Source organism: Anolis carolinensis, chromosome 5 (genome assembly GCF_035594765.1).
Source record: "Anolis carolinensis isolate JA03-04 chromosome 5, rAnoCar3.1.pri, whole genome shotgun sequence".
In the NCBI taxonomy this organism is placed as follows: Eukaryota; Metazoa; Chordata; class Lepidosauria; order Squamata; family Dactyloidae; genus Anolis; species Anolis carolinensis.
The window spans coordinates 180,575,763-180,594,344 of NC_085845.1; the positions used below are offsets into that span (position 1 = coordinate 180,575,763).

An 18,582-nucleotide genomic window follows, 5' to 3' on the forward strand; every position below is an offset into this window, starting at 1 on the left:
ATGGTACCATTATTGGCAGAGAAAGCTAAGCTGTAGGAGTTGAAATCCAATCATTTATCCTCCCTATAGAATCAATTTTATATGCATTTTTAGCTACAGAAAAGCTAAAATCAGGACAGTAAAAGAACAACACCCAGAAAATGGGAATTCCAGACAGGAAACAATCAGGGCCAGCTAATACCTCCCAACAAAGGATTCCCCCAGGTAGGAAGCAGCCAGGCTTTGAAGCTGCAAGGCTATTCAATGCTAATCAAGGTGACCAATTGCAACATTCACACTTGCCTCCCACAGACAAGAGTTCTTTCTCCCACCCTGGACCTTCCACAGATTATTATTATTATTGCTAATTGAGAGACCATGAAGGCCAGTCATATAGAAAAGGAGGGTGACTTTGTTTTTGCCGTCCTTTTTCCCTTGGCGCCTGGCCAATGGCCTTTTCAACCGGTACCGTGGACTTCATCTCCCAGAATCCCTGGTCTTTGAACCATCCACGAGGGTTTCTGGGAGTTGGAGTCCCGAACGCCATCCATTGGCATTGCTGGAAACCGCTTGGGTCTTCAACTCCCAGAATTCATAGCCATTGAAGAAGCTTGCAAGCGTTTCTGGGAGTTGGAGTCCAGAATGTTTTGCTGGCTGAGGTCGGAGCACAGCCACAGAGGGTGGTTTTCCTCTGTCGCCATCCTGCTGCCTTGGGCTTCCGAGCGGCTGCCCTTTGCAGGAGGGAAAGGTGGAGGAAGGGTTTGGCTGGGCCTGCTGCCTGAGAAGGGAGGCGAGGCCTAGCCAGGCGCCAAGCACTGGCCTCACATAGGACGCCGTCCCAGGAAAGAGATGCCCTCCCGGGAAGGGGCGAGGAGGTAGCGGAGGAGGGCGGGTGTACATGGATATGGAGATGTGTGTGTGTGTGTGCGTGTGTATGTATGTCGGCTGTTGGGGAAGGGCGGAAATTGAGGCCTGGATGTGCAGCGGCCGCCTGGAGCCTCCGCGGCCTTTCCGGCTGCCGGGGAAGGCGGCAAAGTGTATGGGTCCGTGGGGGGCACCTGGAGGCCCGCAGAGAGTAGCCACCTTTCGGGTGGCTTTTTTTTTTTTTTTTTGCAAAAGCTTTTTTTTCCTAACGAAAAAAACGACGACATAACGAAAAACGGCCTCTCGCGATTCGAAACCGCGATATCCAGACGTGTGGACAACCAATGCTTCAAAATTGCTTCAAAACAAACGAAAATAACGAATTAATAACGGTTAACGGGGAAAACGAATTATTTGAGCAAGCCTAATAAACAGTTACAGAAGAGGCACCTAAAACAGAACCCCATTCTTTTTCAGATCAAGCTTTATTGCATTGTTTAATGGAGACACACAGCTGTAACTCAATACTAAAAGTCTCTTTCCAGTCTTCTTCACCACTGGCCTAAATCAGACCAAAGTGGGTCCCGTGACCCATTTAGAAATGTAGTTCATAATGTGTTTCAATATTTTTAATGTTTAATGCTTTATTTTGCAAATTTTTTAATTGCATGATTTGGTTTTCATATTTGGTTTTAATTTGCATTGTTTTTAGTAAGTTGTTAGGGATTGAAGGAATATTCCCCCCCCCCCCCCCAAATGGGAAGTCAATGCATATAGTAAGAAAAAAGCAGTGTGATGCAGTAGTTTGAGCATTAGACTAGGACTTCAGAAACCAAAGTTCAGATCTCTGATTAGCCATAGAAACCCATTGGATGACTTCAGGGAAGTCTTATTTTCACAGAGGGAAGCAATGGCAAACTCATTTGGAACAATTTTGCCAATAAAACCCAGTGGTAGGTGTCCCCCAGGGCTGCCATAAATCAGAAATGACTTGAAGGCACACAACAAGAATATGGGAAAACAGCAACACAAAGCAAAAACATTCTGAGTTTAAAAGTGGGTACTTCAAGAAATGTCATGCTTTGAAATGGAAAGAAGAAATGGGTAACAAATTTTGCAAGATTAATTTTTGAGTGCTATTATTATACTAGTTTAAATGAGTAAACAGTCCCTAAAAAAGCAAAAAATATTGTATCCTTTTCACAAGTTCCACTTGCAACAAGCATCGCAAAGTGCAAAACCATGTAGAAGTCAAGATCAAAACAATCAACTGGACTGTTTAGTATGCTAAGTTGGGCACACTTTTGAGTTCTGCACCAAGCCTTTTGTGCCAGCTTTGTACCAATCTACAGAATAAATGGAGGCAACATACCTCTGAACAGAAAATTCTGGAGGCAAATGACAGGGTTTTCCAGAGGCTAGCCATTGATAGATGCAGGATGAAGATAAGACTGTGTTAGTTCTAACAAGAAAATGTCTTACCTCATTTGGGTCTTGCTGATCTCTCAAAGCAATTGTATTCTTAACTGTGTCAATAAAAAATCTATTCACTTCTTCTCGTTTCTTATTTGGCAAAATCCGAAGCAGTGGGATCATGATGAATGGAAAGGCAACTTTTAAGAGAAGTTCAAAAAAAGGAACATAAGCAATGAATACAACTATTCTTAATCTTTCATTCTATGCTTCCCTCCCCTCCCATGGCTCAGCAAAGTTATGTTTTGGACTACACCACCCAGACTCCCCTAGGGAGAATGGTCAGTAGTTGAAGTTACTGGGAAAATTTGTTCAAAACATAACCTTACGAAACTATGCCAATTTCTCTTTTGTCGTCGCTTTTGATTAAAACATTTCAGTTTTTCTAAACCCAGTTTATTGGGGTTAGCAAGTGTTTTCTTGTAAAATCTCCTCTCAAAGGTTGCTCTGATTTACAATGATGTCAAGGAGGAAAAAGAATTCAAGGAGATTCCATAATTCCAGATTGCTGAATAGGGTAAAAATGCTCATTTAATGTATTATTAGGCATACGTTGGGGAAGGGGGGACCCTACAAGCCACCTTGAGAGACAGGACAGGTGAGAAAATGTGATTGGATGTTTACATTAATTTCAATTTTACCACTCTGTCTTGTTTTAGAAAGCACAATGCCTCATTTAGTGCTTTATTTATGTCTCTACATACTGCTCCAAAGGGACTTAACTGCACTTTTACTGCATCAAACTATATTTACAGACTCCTAAGCTACTCAAAGGCTTGCCTCGTGGCTGCTGGAAAGTTTTGTGTAAATGTAGCCTGTAATCAAGTGAACATAAAATAGAAGGTCACCCAAAAAAATTTCATAATAAGATCTTTGCCCTAAATTACTTTTTCCTTTGTACCAACTATTATGCTGTGTAATATTCATAAAGTTTATGTTCACCGCCCAAATTTAAGCTTTAGGGATCATCTGTACTGTAGAATTAATGCAATTTGGTAGCATTTTAATTCCAATGGCTCAATGCTATGGAATCATGGGGGTTGCAGTTTGGATTTAGCCTTATCTGCCAAAGAATGCTGGTGTCTCACTAAACTATGATTCCCACTGTTCCATAGTATTGAGCTATGGCAGTTAAAGGGATGGCAAACTGTGTTAATTCTACAATTATTATCATTTGGAGCCCAGCGATGGCACAGTGGGTTAAACTGCTGAGCTGCTGAGCTTGCTGACCAAAAAGTTGGTGGTTCAAATCTGGGGAGTGGGGTGAGCTCCCACTGTTAGCCCCAGCTTCTGCCAACCTAGCAGTTAAAAAACATGCAAATGTGAGTAGATCAACTGGTACCACTTCAGTGGGAAGGTTATGGTGTTCCATGCAGTCAATGCTGGTCACATGACCTTAGAGGTGTCTACGGACAACGCTGGCTCTTTGGCTTAGAAATGGAGATGAGCACCAACCCTCAGAGTCGGACACGACTAGATTTAACATCAGGGGAAACCTTTACTTTTACCTATGTATCATTTATCAATGACTCATATAGATAAGTGGTTGCTACGTTAGATTAGACAGAATAAATTCATCTTCTACATGTAGATTGTTTACTATCATTATAAGTAAATGATAAGTGTGCAGTTTTTATGAAAAAAAACTCTTATCTTCACATACATATACATTAATACGCAACCCTACAGAATTATGTTTTTGTTGCTGAGTACCTTCAAGTTGTTTCAAACTTACGACAACCCTAAGGCAAACCTATCATGGCATTTTCTTGGCAAGGTATACTCAGAGGAGATTTGCCATTGCCTTCCTCTGAGGCTGAGAGAGTGATTTGCCCAAGGTCACCCAGTGAGTTTTCCTGGCTGAGCAGGAACTCTGGTCTCCAGGGTCATAGGCTCCAACCACACTGCCATATAAGGGTTTAACCCATTGCACTACCGCAATAAATGATCGTATTAGGACACAATTAGATCAAAAGCAAATTAAAAAGCACATCAGTACAGTACCCTTGTCAAAAAGTCCCTCCTTTTCTGCCAGTCAGCTGCAAAAACCCACGAGAGGAAGAAGATTTTTGTCAATCGGCAGAAAGCCATCAGACAAGGGACTACGCTAGCATCTCTGAAAAGGGCACAAAACATTTGGACTTGAATAATCACACATGTTCAACTCTTTTTAGAGGAAGCAGCAAGATGCTCATGGTTCCTTAAATCTAAATAGATGTGGGAAACTCACGGACACCTTCAAAAAAGTCTGCCTTTTCTCTCTCTTGAAGTTCCTCAGCCGTTTCATGTGAGGAAGAATTTCTAAACTTGCTTTGGACCATGAAAGTATTTAAATACAGTTAATAATAATAATAATAATAACCACATGAGTATGTTGAATTGGCTGAATATTACATTCTATAAAAACTCTACCACAAAGACTTTTCAATGTGGACTGTGTCATTACTGAAAGAGCCATCTATACGCCACAGTTTGATGATACTTACTGGTAAGGATGAGGAGGGGTCTAGAGAATGCAGGTTCAAAGAAGATTTTTGAGTTCTTCACAAAAGTATCATTGGAGTTCTTGAAGGAGTCCAATTGGATCCCAAAAGCCATACTAACAACAATGTCCAGAGTAAAGCAACTGTAATTCCTAGATCAAATTAAAGAATGCTGCTGTTAAACTCTATTTTCAATCATTATATATTTCTTTCTGCACAATATAGTCTTTTCAGAAGAGGCCTGAGAATGCATCTCAACTGTAGAATTAAAGCAGTTGGACACCACTTCAACTACCATGGCCCAGTGCTATGAAATCATGGGAGTTGTAGTTTTACAATGTCATTAGCCTTCTCTGCCAAAGTGAGCTGGTACTTTACCAAACTACAAATCCTAGGATCCCACAGCATTGAACCCTAGCAGCAAAAGTGGGGTCAAACTGCACTAACACTACAGTGTAGGTACATACATCCCTAGACTGCTAAAAGATGCTATAAAGACACAACTCCCATCATCCCCAACCATTACTGGCTATGGCTGATGGAAGTTGAATTCAACAACATCTGGAAGGCCATATATTCTGGCTTAGAGTCAGGCCATCGTATCTCAAACCATTATGAGTCTGATAAGGCTATTTGATAGTGATTCCATGTTTTAATCAGTAAAACAGTCCTAAATTGCTATGAAAATAATATAAATGTTACAAATATAAGAATATAAGGTAACCAGCAATTAAGGCCCTCTCCATTGCAAGAGCAACAACTCATACTAAGGCAATTAAGGGGAAATTTGAGATGCAATTAAGAGGTTATTCATCAACAACCCCCAGTGCCGATCAACAGGAAGCAATACAGAAGTAGGACATGAAAACAGGAAAAAATTAATTGACATTGGAAAAGGCCTTTGCTGGAAGACACTTATTTGTGAACAAACATTCTAAAAGGATCTTGGCACTGGGGAAGGAAGTCCTCTGCCAATACAGAGCAGTATTAAGTGCTTGGTGACACAAAACTGTTTTAAATCCATTTCCATAATTATGCTTCCCAAATTAATTGGGTTGCAGAAAGAAGGGAGAGGGAGTCATGCAGCAGTAGAGAGGGGCTTTAAGTGAGCAAAGAACCTCACGTAATACAGGCAAAGTACTCTGAATATTTGAAATATCGGCCTTCTCTTTTTCTACCTCTTATTCTTAATGCTTTTTTGTATAGGCTTTTTGCTCCCAAAACATTATAAATGTTTTTAAATGGATGCATATGGTTAATTATTTACTAGCTTACTTGGTCCAATTAGCACTTTAGTTTCTAATTAAAATATCCACCTGAAAAATCGCTAGCCCATTCATCGAAAAGCAAAATAATTCTCTATGTGAAGATTCATATTAGGGCATAACAATTTGAATTCATTTGGTAGTCCTGACTCAATGAAACATTGGTATTTATCTAATGTTGACTAACCATCCAATAGTTCATTTGGTGGGTCTTGTCTAGTTGGGACTAACAATAAGATTCATATTACGTGAGATCTCTTAAATACAACGCATGCAACTGATTATAATGATACAGCCACATTCAGAAGAGATGTGTATAAACCATGTGCAAAATTGCCAGGACCACCAAAAATCTACAAACCACATACTGGCCACCCACAGACTATGGAATCACCTGCCAGAAGAGCTTCAACAGCTAAACATGTTGTCAGAATTTTAAAAAAAGATTTTTTGTTTGTATATTTTTAAATCTATATGTTTTAATGGCTCTATGTGTATAGTTATCTATTATATTTTAATTCTACGTTGTACAAGGGGAAAAGAGGGTACAAAATACCTCTTTTTCCTCTTTATTGCTGAGTTCAAGGGCAGGCGAATTTGCAGGTGGAGCTTGAACTACTCATTTTGGGGGTTTAGAATTCAAGGAAGGATTCAGATTATCTTGTTTCTTTTTTTTTAAAAAGAACATTATTTATCAAACTAATTTCAGTTAATCTTAACTATAATGTCTTTCAAATGAACTGAGTTTAGATGTCTCCATGGGCTCTGCTAAAGTGTTGGGTGCCTCACGTTCCTCCTTCAAAGGTTACCTACAATAGTTACCTTCCATAGGTGGCTGCAAAGGAAAGGACGGGACCAAAGGCCTCTCTGCTTTGCTAAAACAGCTGCACTACTTGTTACCACTGCCCTACACAAATGCTTTTATTCAAGGCAATCACCATTGAATAAACCCAAAATGCTTTGTAATCGGTGTCTTGTTAACTCTTTCCTCCTTTGGGTAAGGATGTTTAGACTTTACCCTGACAGCAAGGACTATTTGCTTTGTTATTGATCTCCTATACAGCTTAGAAAGAAACTTTTCCATTGCAGCTTCCATAATCCCTTAGCTAGTCTGGCCTCTGGCTATGATGACAGGGATTCTGGGATTTGCATTAGAAAAGTCATGTTTCCAAACTCTGATCTGAGAGCCCTTGGCTGAGAAGCAGAGTAAAACTGATTATAAAGAATGTGATTTGTGCTTTGAATGCAATTTTCCTGCTTCTTGGCAGGGGGTTGGACTGGATGGCCCACAAGGTCTCTTCTAACTCTGAGACTATGATTCTACAAGTAGACAAACCACATTATGCTCTGGTCTTGTTGCAACAAATCAGTTACAATTAACCTTAATGCTCAATCACAGCTAAGCAAAAACAGAAGCAAATATATCCACAACTGCACTGCATGAGAGGAATCTATATGAACACATGTTTGCCAGCTTTCATAACAAACTTTGACTTATTCTGATGTGCAAACATTTCTACTAAGCGTACTATTATTTTTCTCCCATTTTATTTCACAAGCAGACAACATTCCGAAATATTATTAGTTTTCTGTGCCATTGCAGTTAAATAAGTAACTATAATAAAAACTGGAGTGTGACCTTGAAAAACATTTAAAAATTTAATCCAGAAAAAAGGGAAAGTGACAGAGAAGTGAGTGAGGGGGGTGGGGAAGGAGAAAGAGAATTAAAAACTCCATTTGTAAAATAATTGCATATTTAAGATACCTTGGAAAATCAAGTACCTATAAAAAGTCTCTCATTTTTAATTTATTAACGCACCTTTGGATGTCAAAAGCTCTGCCAGAATCTGCATAGACCTTTAAGTTGCTCAGCAGGATGTCACATGCCTGGTTGATTAGCGGAGCCATCTAAAAAAGATCACATGCATATGGTATGATTTTTAAAATACAATACGTCTCTCTACATTAATTACATACTGCAGGAGGTAAGTGCTCTCAAGAGCCCTTGATCAGTGGATAAAGTCAATTCCTGAGGCAAGAAAGCTGCATTTCAAACACAACACACACTCCCTTTAGTTTTGGTGGTAGGTGTTTCTGGCTCCCTTGTTCCTGTGGTAGGTGTTTCCTTTACTTGGTTGAAAGAAGAAACTCAGTCATTTATGACAAAGAGAATCTACAGCTTTGCATCATCTGTTCCCCATGAGCAAAGTATAGCAGCTATGGGATATGAGAGATTTATTAACCTGTGGTCCATGGATGCATTTCAAATTATTCATGAAAGAGGCACAAAAATCAGTTGTCTTGCTTCTGTTTCTTTCCTGTCCCTTTGCACTATTTTTCATAATGAATTTTAACTTAAACATTCAGTTACCCCAAGAACTTACTGTCATTTTAAAATTTCAGGCTAATTGGATCTGAACAACATTAATTGTCAATGCAGCAAAACAAATAGTATGTAAAATGCTGAGTTTCTGTGTGCTTTTCTGGGCCTGATGAGAACTGAAGACCAAAATATCTGGCAGATACCAGATTTAGGAAGAGTAGCATAGAGCAGGGCTTCTTAAACCTTTCCACTCTGGACCCCATTTAGCCAGATAAATCTTTACATGACCCCAGGTATACAGGTATATAAAAAGTATAAAAACATACATTTACTGATAACAAATCAGCTTTTGCAAGGTTTGCTAAACAGGCTGATTTTCCTTTTTATGAAGTTCAGCTGAAGTGTCTTCTGCAGAGTCTACTGTAAACACTGCACAACAGATTCATGTAAATATCCTGCTGCCAAATTTTTTGGGACCCCAACATTGAGATAAGGGTGCCATATTTGGGGCCAGGACTGTCAGTTTAAGAAGCAGTGGCACAGAGCACAGTAAAAAAAGGTAAAGGTTTCCCCTGACGTTAAGTCCAGTCATGTCTGACTCTGGGGGTTGGTGCTCATCTCCATTTCTAAGCCGAACAGCCGGCATTGTCCGTAGACACCTCCAAGGTCATGTGGCCGGCATGACTGCATGGAGCGCCGTTACCTTCCTGCCGGAGCGGTACCTATTGATCTACTCACATTGGCATGTTTTCGAACTGCTAGGTTGGCATAAGCTGGAGCAACAGCAGTAGCTCACTCCGCTCCCGGGATTTGAACCTGGGACCTTTTGGTCTGCAAGTTCAGCAGCTCAGTGCTTTTACACACTGAGCCACAGGAGCACAGTATTAACTACCATATCCATGGACTCAATATCCACAGTTTCACTTATCCATACTTGAAGTGTTGTGGGCCTTCCTAGGCCTCCAGTGCTATTCTGACTCAAGTATAATCAAAATACTGTACAGGGTTTGCTATTACCTGCGGTTTCAGGTATCCATGTGGAGAGAGGAGCAGTGTCTCTTGGAATTACTGGGGGCCATAATGTATTCTCTTAAAATAATGTACTGCACTGTCTTTATTTATTGTCTTTTTAATGTATATGTTTTTCATTTGCAAATTTAATTGCATTTTAATCATAACATGTGTCTACCTGTATGTGTTTTTAATCTGTATTTGTTTATTTTTTTGTCAGCCACCTTGAATCTCCAGTTTGGGGAAAAGTCAGCACAACAACAATAACATCTGGAATCTGGCATGGATTGCCTTAAGCCTTTTATTTTTCACTTGCACAATTCTAATTCCAACTATTTCAAGAGAGATTCCAAATGTTCCTCAAGTAAGTCACTCTTGAACTGCCTATTTTTGAGCCCCCAAAAAGAAGTGTGATAACACTGCTTCTCTCAGCTTAATCAACAGCAACATGGTCTTTGCTACCCCCAGAATACCACTTATACTTAGGTAACTTTAAAGGGTGACAAGACAAAAACAAAAAATTATAAGGATATTAATAGCCAGGCCAGGATGACTTCATGCTGTCTGCAGCTGTAGAGACCAACTGCATCTAAATTACCAGTTCATGGAAAACAACAGAGTGATTATTGCCTCGTATTCTGTTTGTGGGTGTCATCAGAATAAAAAACCAGAATCTGCACTAGGTTGCCCTTTGATCTGATAATAACATAAGAGAATGTGAAGGTTGGAAAAACAACCTTTGAAAATGACTTCTCCCAGAATGCTCCATGCTCTGGGGGATTCTGAAAACTGAGTCCAAAAAAGTAACATTTCTAATGGATCGGGGTGTGAAGAAAATGATCATGGTTGAAGTCCCTGCTGCAATCTTCCAGGCATTGATTTATTCTCTGATATAGAGGAAGTTCACTGGAAAAACAGGGATGGTAAACTCCATGAGCAACCTACAGTTCCCTACTAGGGTTTTTTTTCCCCCCTTGTGCCAGGAGCGACTTCAGAAACTGCAAGTCACTTCTGGTGTGAGAGAATTGGCCATCTGCAAGGACAATGCCCAGGGAATGCCCAGATGTTTTGATGTTTTACCATCCTTTTGGGAGACTTCTCTCATGTCCCTGCATAGGGAGCTGGAGCTAACAGAGAGAGCTCACCTGCTCTCCTCGGATTCGAACCACCAACCTGTGAGTCAGTAGTCCTGCCGGCATAAGGGTTTAACCCATTACACCACTGGGTGCTCCCTTTACTAAGGTTGCCAGATTGAAAACAGAAGAGTGTCACCAAGCCATTAATGGTTCAAGAGAAGAGAGTCAGTTGGCCTTCCAGATCCATGGATTCTGAATCTACAGATTTAATCATCCACAGCTTGAATTTCTTTTTATATCCCAAAGCAAACCTCGATTTTTGCCATTTTACATAACGGGGCACTATTTTTCTACACCTTTTTATATAATAGGACTTGAGCATCCACAGATTTTGGTATCCATTGGGACTCTTGCAACCAAATTCTAGAGTATACCCAGGGGGCCTTGTAATTTCAGCAGGTGTTGCTTCTCAGGCAACAGTGAATTCCCTCTTCTGCTCAACCATTGCAGAGTTTTTTTCACCAGTTTTAATATATCAACTTTATCCCCTAGGACATCTTTGTGAGTCCCAAAACCTCCCTGGACTCTTCAGTTTTTCAGTCATAAAAGGAAATTTCAAAGGCATGGCATGGCATAAACATCACTTGGGAGACAAGCAGAGACAGAGTGCTTTCAAAGAAAGTATGTTTAGGGAATGGATATGAGCCATGGCAGGTCCCCAGTGGTCCAAATGTTGAGCCTATGTCCTTGTCCAACCAAGGGAGAAGGGCAGCAGGTGCAGCCCTCTCTTCTTCCATCTGTTCATTGCACATGTTTTTAGACTAGCTAAGCACCTCTTGAATATTTGCACAATGGCAATGGACAAATCTTTCACTCCTCATGGATTCCCCCTTCTCTGGCACTTTTCCAGGAACTCTTAGCACTACCTTTCTCTCTCCCCCCCCTCCCCCCCCCCCCCCCCCCCCCGCCACCAAGGAACTTCCTCACATACTGTGCTATTAATTTCTCTGTCATCCACAATAGCATGTTGTAAGTTTTTGATTTTTCTTTTGCTTCAGTTATCTTTACCCTGGCTTTCTTCCCATTGAATACTTTTAAATGTTTTCATAGTCATTTGCCAATCATGTCTGGCTGGCCCAGATGCCTATCCTACAATGTTCCTTGACAGCCCTGGAATTAGCAGCAGTTATGTTTGTTTCCAAGACAGAAAGCAAACATTATTTTTCCTCCTGCCTCCAATGGGTATCAAATTTCATAGAATCATCTTATTCTTGAACTGGATACTGTTATTCACAGAGAATAGTCCAAAAATGATATCATCAAAGTCCGTTGTGTATTTCCCATTTTAGTTGTTGAATTTTGCCAAAAACCATACAGCAGCCATATGACCTGGCCATGGTGGGGAAATGATGTCAGTTTCTGGACATTTGGATTGGCTGCTTTTGATATAATAAAATGAAACATATGCAATGTGCTTATTGTAATTATTTGATCTGCCAATTATTTCATGCTGCTACTAACGCAGGACTGAATTTAACTGAAATGTGCCAAATAAGATTTCTGTCTCTCAGTGTCAGAAACACTGAGACATAATGCTACCACTCACACACCTCAGCACTTCATATTCCTTTGTATGTGTAACAGAAATAGTTCTTTATGGCACTCTGTATTGTCAATGCTCTGCTACTCTGATAAAATACTACTGTGCAATCTTAATTTGGGGCATTTAAAATATTATGTATAAAATTTTTATTTTGGCTTACTAAAATCCCAACCAAAGTAATATCTTAGAGTTGCACACCTTGGGGATGTGAAGCTTATAGCCCTTCAAATGTTGGTGAACTAAATCTCCCAGCATATTTCACCATCGGTGGTCCTGGTTGGATTAATGGAAGCCTACAACTTCTGATCCACAGGGCAGGTTCTGTTGTACCTGGACGGAGAACTTCAAATTCTCAGTAACAAGTCACACTGAGTTCTGGGAGGTTGTTTGTTTATGTCAGTGGTTCTCAACCTGTGGGTCCCCATATGTTTTGGCCTTCAACTCCCAAAAATCCTAACAGTTGGTAAACTGGATGGGATTTCTGGGAGTTGTAGGCCAAAACATCTGGGGACCCACAGGTTGAGAACCACTGGTTTATATAAAAGAAAGCAACACTCAATTGTCTAGTAGAGCAACTTAATACTACAAGAGAACACTGGTTAGCTGCTCTCCTGATGTAGGGATAATAATCTGGTTCTTAACAGCAACAAGACCAAGGAACTCATGGTGAAATATAGGAAGAACAGAATAGAAATTTATCCCTTGGTCATAAATGAAGACCAAGTGGAGTAGGTGGCCGGTTTTAAATTCCTAGTTGTCCCTGTGAAGGAGGATCTCATCTGGGGCACCCATATGGCAGCAATGGTGAAGAGGGCCCTGCAGAGACTATACTACTTGAGACTCCTAAGGAACCACCAACTGAATAAAAAACTAATGGTGATTTTCTACCACTGTGCTATAGAGAGTGTCCTAACCTACTGCATCTACACATTGTTTGGTCACTGTGCAGTGGAAGATAGGAAGGCGCTCCAAAGGGTCACAAATTTTGCACAGCAAATCATTGGCTGCCCTCTCCCCTCGCTGGAAAAACTTTATAATTCCCAGTGCCTTAAGAAACCTCAGAGCTTTCTTGGGGATCCATCTCACCCCACTTTTTTTTTTTTTTGAATTATTGCTATCTAGCAGATGGTACAGGGTGACAAAGACAAACAGACTGAAGGGGGGGGGAGAGACATCAGCCTTTTGGGCCCATTCTGTGAAGACTGCTTGAGGCTTATGCAAAAATGGGTTTATTCTAAACCAGATCTTTCTTTTCTTTCTCTCTGTTTAAAGCAAATATTTAAAACACTTTCACTCTTTTTCAGTTGAGCTTCACTTCCAGGTTCCTTGGTTCCTTCCCTGCCTTTTTGTTTGATTTCTAGAGCCTTTTCTCTTTATTCCCATAAAACTGATTAGCCTGCATAGTAACTAAACCATTTCCTCCAGTCTTTCTCTTTAGAGTTTCCTGTTCAACTGGCTGCCTTTGTCAAGTAACTTTGCTGAACCTGCCATAAGACAAGCCATACAAATTAATGAATTCTATTATTCTAAAAATAACTAATTCATTAAAATATGAACTTAATTCCAATGTAAATCTGAAAATCTAGTGATCTACGTTGGGAGAACAATCTGTGAAGCTAATAACCCAATGCATTAAATACACTCTGATTTCAAAAGCATGTGTTTTGCACCAAAATCTTTTTTGGCAGGAATGGTATCATTTGTCTACCTTAATTGTTCAGGATTGTGCAGGATATGCTGTGTACCTTAGTTTAGTGTGTTTTCAAACGAGTAGTGGTTAGGACACACAGAGAGATAGATAGGAGATGACAAGAGCACAGCAGCATGATCAGGAGAAATAAAAATCAATAGGCTTTGGATGGTGTCAGCCTCAAAAGGGAACAATGTTATTTATCAAACCTGACAAGGGTTCTAGATAACTGGCTCTTCCAAAAATTCCAGTAGTCTCATCTCTTCTCAAACAGTCACACAATTTTCCTCATAGTTTTGTGCAACACAATCAAACATGTCTTATTTTCACCAAGAAGCAGCTTGAAAGAATGCTGGCAAATGCTTATAAGACAATCACTTCAAACCAGATCTTGTAGAATTTCCTTTTTAGATTACAACTCCAGAATCCCCCTGCCAGCATGGCCACTATCGACAAAAAAGACTTCACCAGATTTGGAGGCAAATCACCTGACTACGTTTCATCTGAATATCTCAAAGCAATTTCCAATCTCAAAGCATATTGCCAATATGATGGACTGAATCCTTCAGAAAGTTCTTCTCAAGGGAAGTACCTTGTACTCTTTTGAAAAGGAAATTCATGAACTGGATCATCAAACATAGATGAAGGGGGGGCAACACTGAGAAGACTGAGGGAACATCAAGTAAAGTGCTCTTATTCGGGACCACATTACTCGACCACTGTCAGCTTTTATCTCCTTTCCCTGTACAGTATCTGCTTGGCTACTTGACAACTTTCTCCACTCAATTTGCTTCCTTGGTCCATCCATTTTTTCCATTCATAACCTTACCTTCTCTCATTTTTTTCCTTCAGAAAAACACTTAGGCTACATGAGATTCAAGTTGTATCCAGCAACTGTATTTTTAATAAAAGGTATTAATGCTGGGATACTGACATGGTTCATTTTGGGAGGCTTTCAACATGGGATTATGGGATTGCATGTACAATTATAGGGGATTCTTGGTATTCCCTAGGTTTGTTTCTAGAACCCGCCAATAGATGTCAAAATCTGTGGATTTTTAAGTCCCATTATACACAAAGGCATAGTAAAATGGTGTCCCTTATATAAAATGGCAAAATCAATATTTCCTTTTGGGAATATAAAAATATTTTCAAGTTATAGATGGTTGAATCTATGGATACAGAATCTATGGATATGGAGGGCTGAATCTATACCATTATGATCCCACTTCATTCCCTATGAAATTCTTTGGATATGCAATTTGGTGAGACACTAGAGCTTTCTGGCTGCACAACACAGATTATAAGAACATGGAATGTGAAGCATGCATCAGGGGAGGACAGAGAAAGTGCAACAAGAAATGAACTATATAAACATTGCAAGACTTGAGGTGAGTAGGTTAAAGTGAATAGGAATTATCTGAGTTCCGATAATTACGCAATGTTTTATTTAGGGGAAAAATCTAAGAAAAATTGTTGGTGTTAGTAGTAAATAAAAGTAATCAAAGGAAATAATGCAAAGTCTGAATGTATAATATGAATGACTTCAGGATAAATCTATCAGTTTAGCCATAATCCAAGCTTGTGCTCCAAGCATAGAGAAAGAATAACAAGAGACGGAAAGATTCCAGGAGGAGTCCAGCAGGAAATGGATCATACACAAACAGGACTTCTTGTTCATCAACTGGGATGCAAAAGTAGGAAACAGCGCAGAATCAAAGATTGTAGGGAAAAATAGCCTAGAAAAATGAAATGACACAGGAAACCAAGGGACTATATTTTGGGTTGCTATGAGTTTTCTGGGCTGTATGGCCATGTTCCAGATATATAAACCTCCCTTGTCTAGTTTCCAATATACCTTACAACCTCTGAGGATGCCTGGGCGAAACATCAGGAGAGAATGCTTCTGGAACATGGCCATATGGCCTGGAAAACTCACAGCAACCCAGTTATTCTGGCCATGAAAGTCTTTGACAACACATTGGCTATATTTGTGAGGCCAATGGTTGGTTCATCATGAGCATACTCTTTAAGCAACTAGAAAGTTGACTGTATTCACAGATATCAGCCAATGCAGAATAAATCCATTATATGATTGGAAACAGAAAATAGAGACGTTCCCTTCTGTGAGGAAAAACAAGACCAGTACATTTGGCAAGATGCACATATATGTGTTCTTTGGCCTAGCACAGCAAGGAGTAGCTGAAAGGTGTCTGGGCCAATCCTATAGCTAGCACCTATGCTGAACTCCATGATCTACCATCAAATTCTAAATTCCTGATTAAACCTTTGGGACACAGTTGAATACCCTACATATAAGATTCTGCCTCACCCAGCATGTGAGTCTTCAGGGGGTAAATGATGCATTACAGAAAGGAAATATCAGTTCTGAAGCACAAGGTGATTATTATTAGCTTAACACTTCTCTCCTTGCTAACTCTCTTAGGTGAATGTGAGCAGGATGAAGTAAGATCCTGAGGCAGTGAAAGATCATGGAATACACAAAAAAGTCTTAAAACTCTGTCGTTTCTGATCCCTTTAAAATATTCCCAGATTCAAAGGTACTTTGTTCACCAACCATATTTACTTGAAACATCAACCAAGAAAGCTGAGCTACGCTAAAAAGATTAATCTTGCTTCACTTAATTTCAAACCCCACAGCCTTGCAAGTATGCTCATTTTGCACTAGAATCATAGAATCATAGAGTTGGAAGAGACTTCATTGGCCATCTAGTCCAACCCCCTGCCAAGAAGCAGGAAAATCGCATTCAAAGCACCCCCGACAGATGGCCATCCAGCCTCTACTTAAAAGCCTCCAAAGAAGGAGCCTTTAAGTTGGGAAAATAGTATTTCCCCAACCTAAACCAACTGTGCATGATTAGATACTTGTAGTATTGACTATGATACTGTTTGCAATTGATAATGCTCTCCAGTGAATTATTGAATGCAATTCCTGAATGCAATGCTATTCTTGAATAGCTATATCATACTAAATCTTAGGATCTGTAGTTTCATGAGATCCTAGAGCAAGGGAATTGTGACTATCTCTCCCTACACTGCAAATCCCATGCTATGGCAGCTAAAGTAGAATCAGAGTGCCGTAACTGAACAGTATGAAAGCATCCTTGCTGTGCCACAAAAATGGCTGAGAAAAGTTTGCATGGGCCACATGCTCCAAAAACTCTCTTATTAAATCCTGAAACACAGGACAAGGAGACTCCCCTTCACCCTTTTTGAAGCTGTACAGCAATTAGAGTAGGAAGGGGGATTTTTCAGGAATATTTTTTAAATTAAATAAATATGGGAAGGTCACTAATGTTGGGGGTGCATGTAACCCATGGGCCTTCCTTTGCCCACTTCTGATTTAATACCTTTGGTTTATTGTTATGTTTGAGGAACATTAATATCACAGTTTAGACTTACACTGTGGTGACTACAACCAGCTGTTTCTGTACAGATGTCTACCTTTTTTCCTTTTTGGCTGGCCTGGAGGGGAAGAACTCTCCCTTCAGGTAGGATGATATAAAACATTTCACAGAACTATTCACGCATTTTCAAGACATAATAAATCAATTTGAAGATCCGTGAAGGGGTTTCTTTTAAATAAAATGTTTCCTTTACGGGTTTGATTTTTTTTTTTGTATTTGGATGCTAGAAGTCATTTGTTACTATTATCAGTATAAAATGTTTTTTGGGATAACAAGGAACAATATTATTTTTGTTAAGTCTGCAACAATGTTGGGGTATTGGATAATGTGAAACATCTTACATGTTTCTTACTGTAAGGAAAGGATGGTGTTCAATCTGACTGAATGCCTTTTCCTCCTCTTTTTTAAACTTTTAAACAAAGGTTATGGATTGCAAAGAAGCAAACGGATCCTGTTACCTCCAATACAAAATAATTAGGAACATTTGACACAATGTAAGCCGTGTGGCTGGCTGCTTGCCATATTTTATGGGAGTGTCCAAAGCAGCTGCAAGAAAATCTCTAAAATGCTGCATAGACCCCCCAAATGATTTTTAATGGGTTTGTCTCCTGAAATTGGAAGTGACTGTAAATTTACCTTGTCTGGGAAGGAGCCAGAAAAAGTTTCCTACACTAAAACAAGGCCCTGAAGCTTCATACTTTCCAAAAATTTCCAGATGAAAACAAGACATGTGTGGCCAAGCAACATCAGATTGTGGTCAAGAAGGCAAAAGTTGTAAGTGAGGAAGAATATACAAAGCTAGGAAAGGCTGTAGAGGTTTGCTTTTGCCTGAGTCTATAGGGGGACTTTTAATCCAAATTCTTATGCTGTATTGCACTCCTAACTGCTTCTTTACATTTTTATATCATTTATATAGACTGAGCCTTTGGTACTGTATACCTAGATTTAAATTTCAGCTCCCCGCCCTCCACCCATATCAAAATCTGTGGATGTTTAAGTCCCATTATATACCATGGCATAGTAAAATAGTATCCCTTAAAATAACAAAATCAAGTTTCATTTTTGGATCTTTTAAAAAATTCAATCTGTAGATGGATGCAGAATACACAAATAAAAAGTGCTGACTGCATAACAATTCTGTTTCCTAATGCTGGATATTTCTGTTCTGAAAGCAAGTTTATGTACTGAGGAAATCGTATCACAGCCTTCAAATAATTTTGTTGATAAGACAGTATATAAACATATGAGATAATTAAATACTATGGTATCTCTTCAATACTTTAAAAGCCATGAGAAAATCTAGTAACACCATAAAAGTGAATTGCTTTGCATGGCTATGAATTCCTGTTATGAAAATTGCTCAGTTTTTTTTTAATGTACTGTTTTC

The 18,582-nt window shown here is 39.6% G+C and overlaps 1 protein-coding gene across 7 annotated transcripts in view; it reads right to left on the reverse strand.

The window, feature by feature from the left end:
- Positions 1–18,582, reverse strand: part of tbxas1 (thromboxane A synthase 1) — a 276,173-nt gene that overhangs the window by 85,467 nt on the left and 172,124 nt on the right. For all 7 annotated transcript variants that reach the window (XM_008110550.3, XM_008110549.3, XM_008110551.3 and 4 more), the window contains 3 exons: positions 7,884–7,972; positions 4,803–4,951; positions 2,326–2,456 (listed from right to left, as the gene is read on the reverse strand). In XM_008110550.3, the coding sequence (XP_008108757.1) occupies positions 2,326–2,456; positions 4,803–4,951; positions 7,884–7,972 (369 nt within the window). The remainder of the gene's footprint in view (positions 1–2,325; positions 2,457–4,802; positions 4,952–7,883; positions 7,973–18,582) is intronic.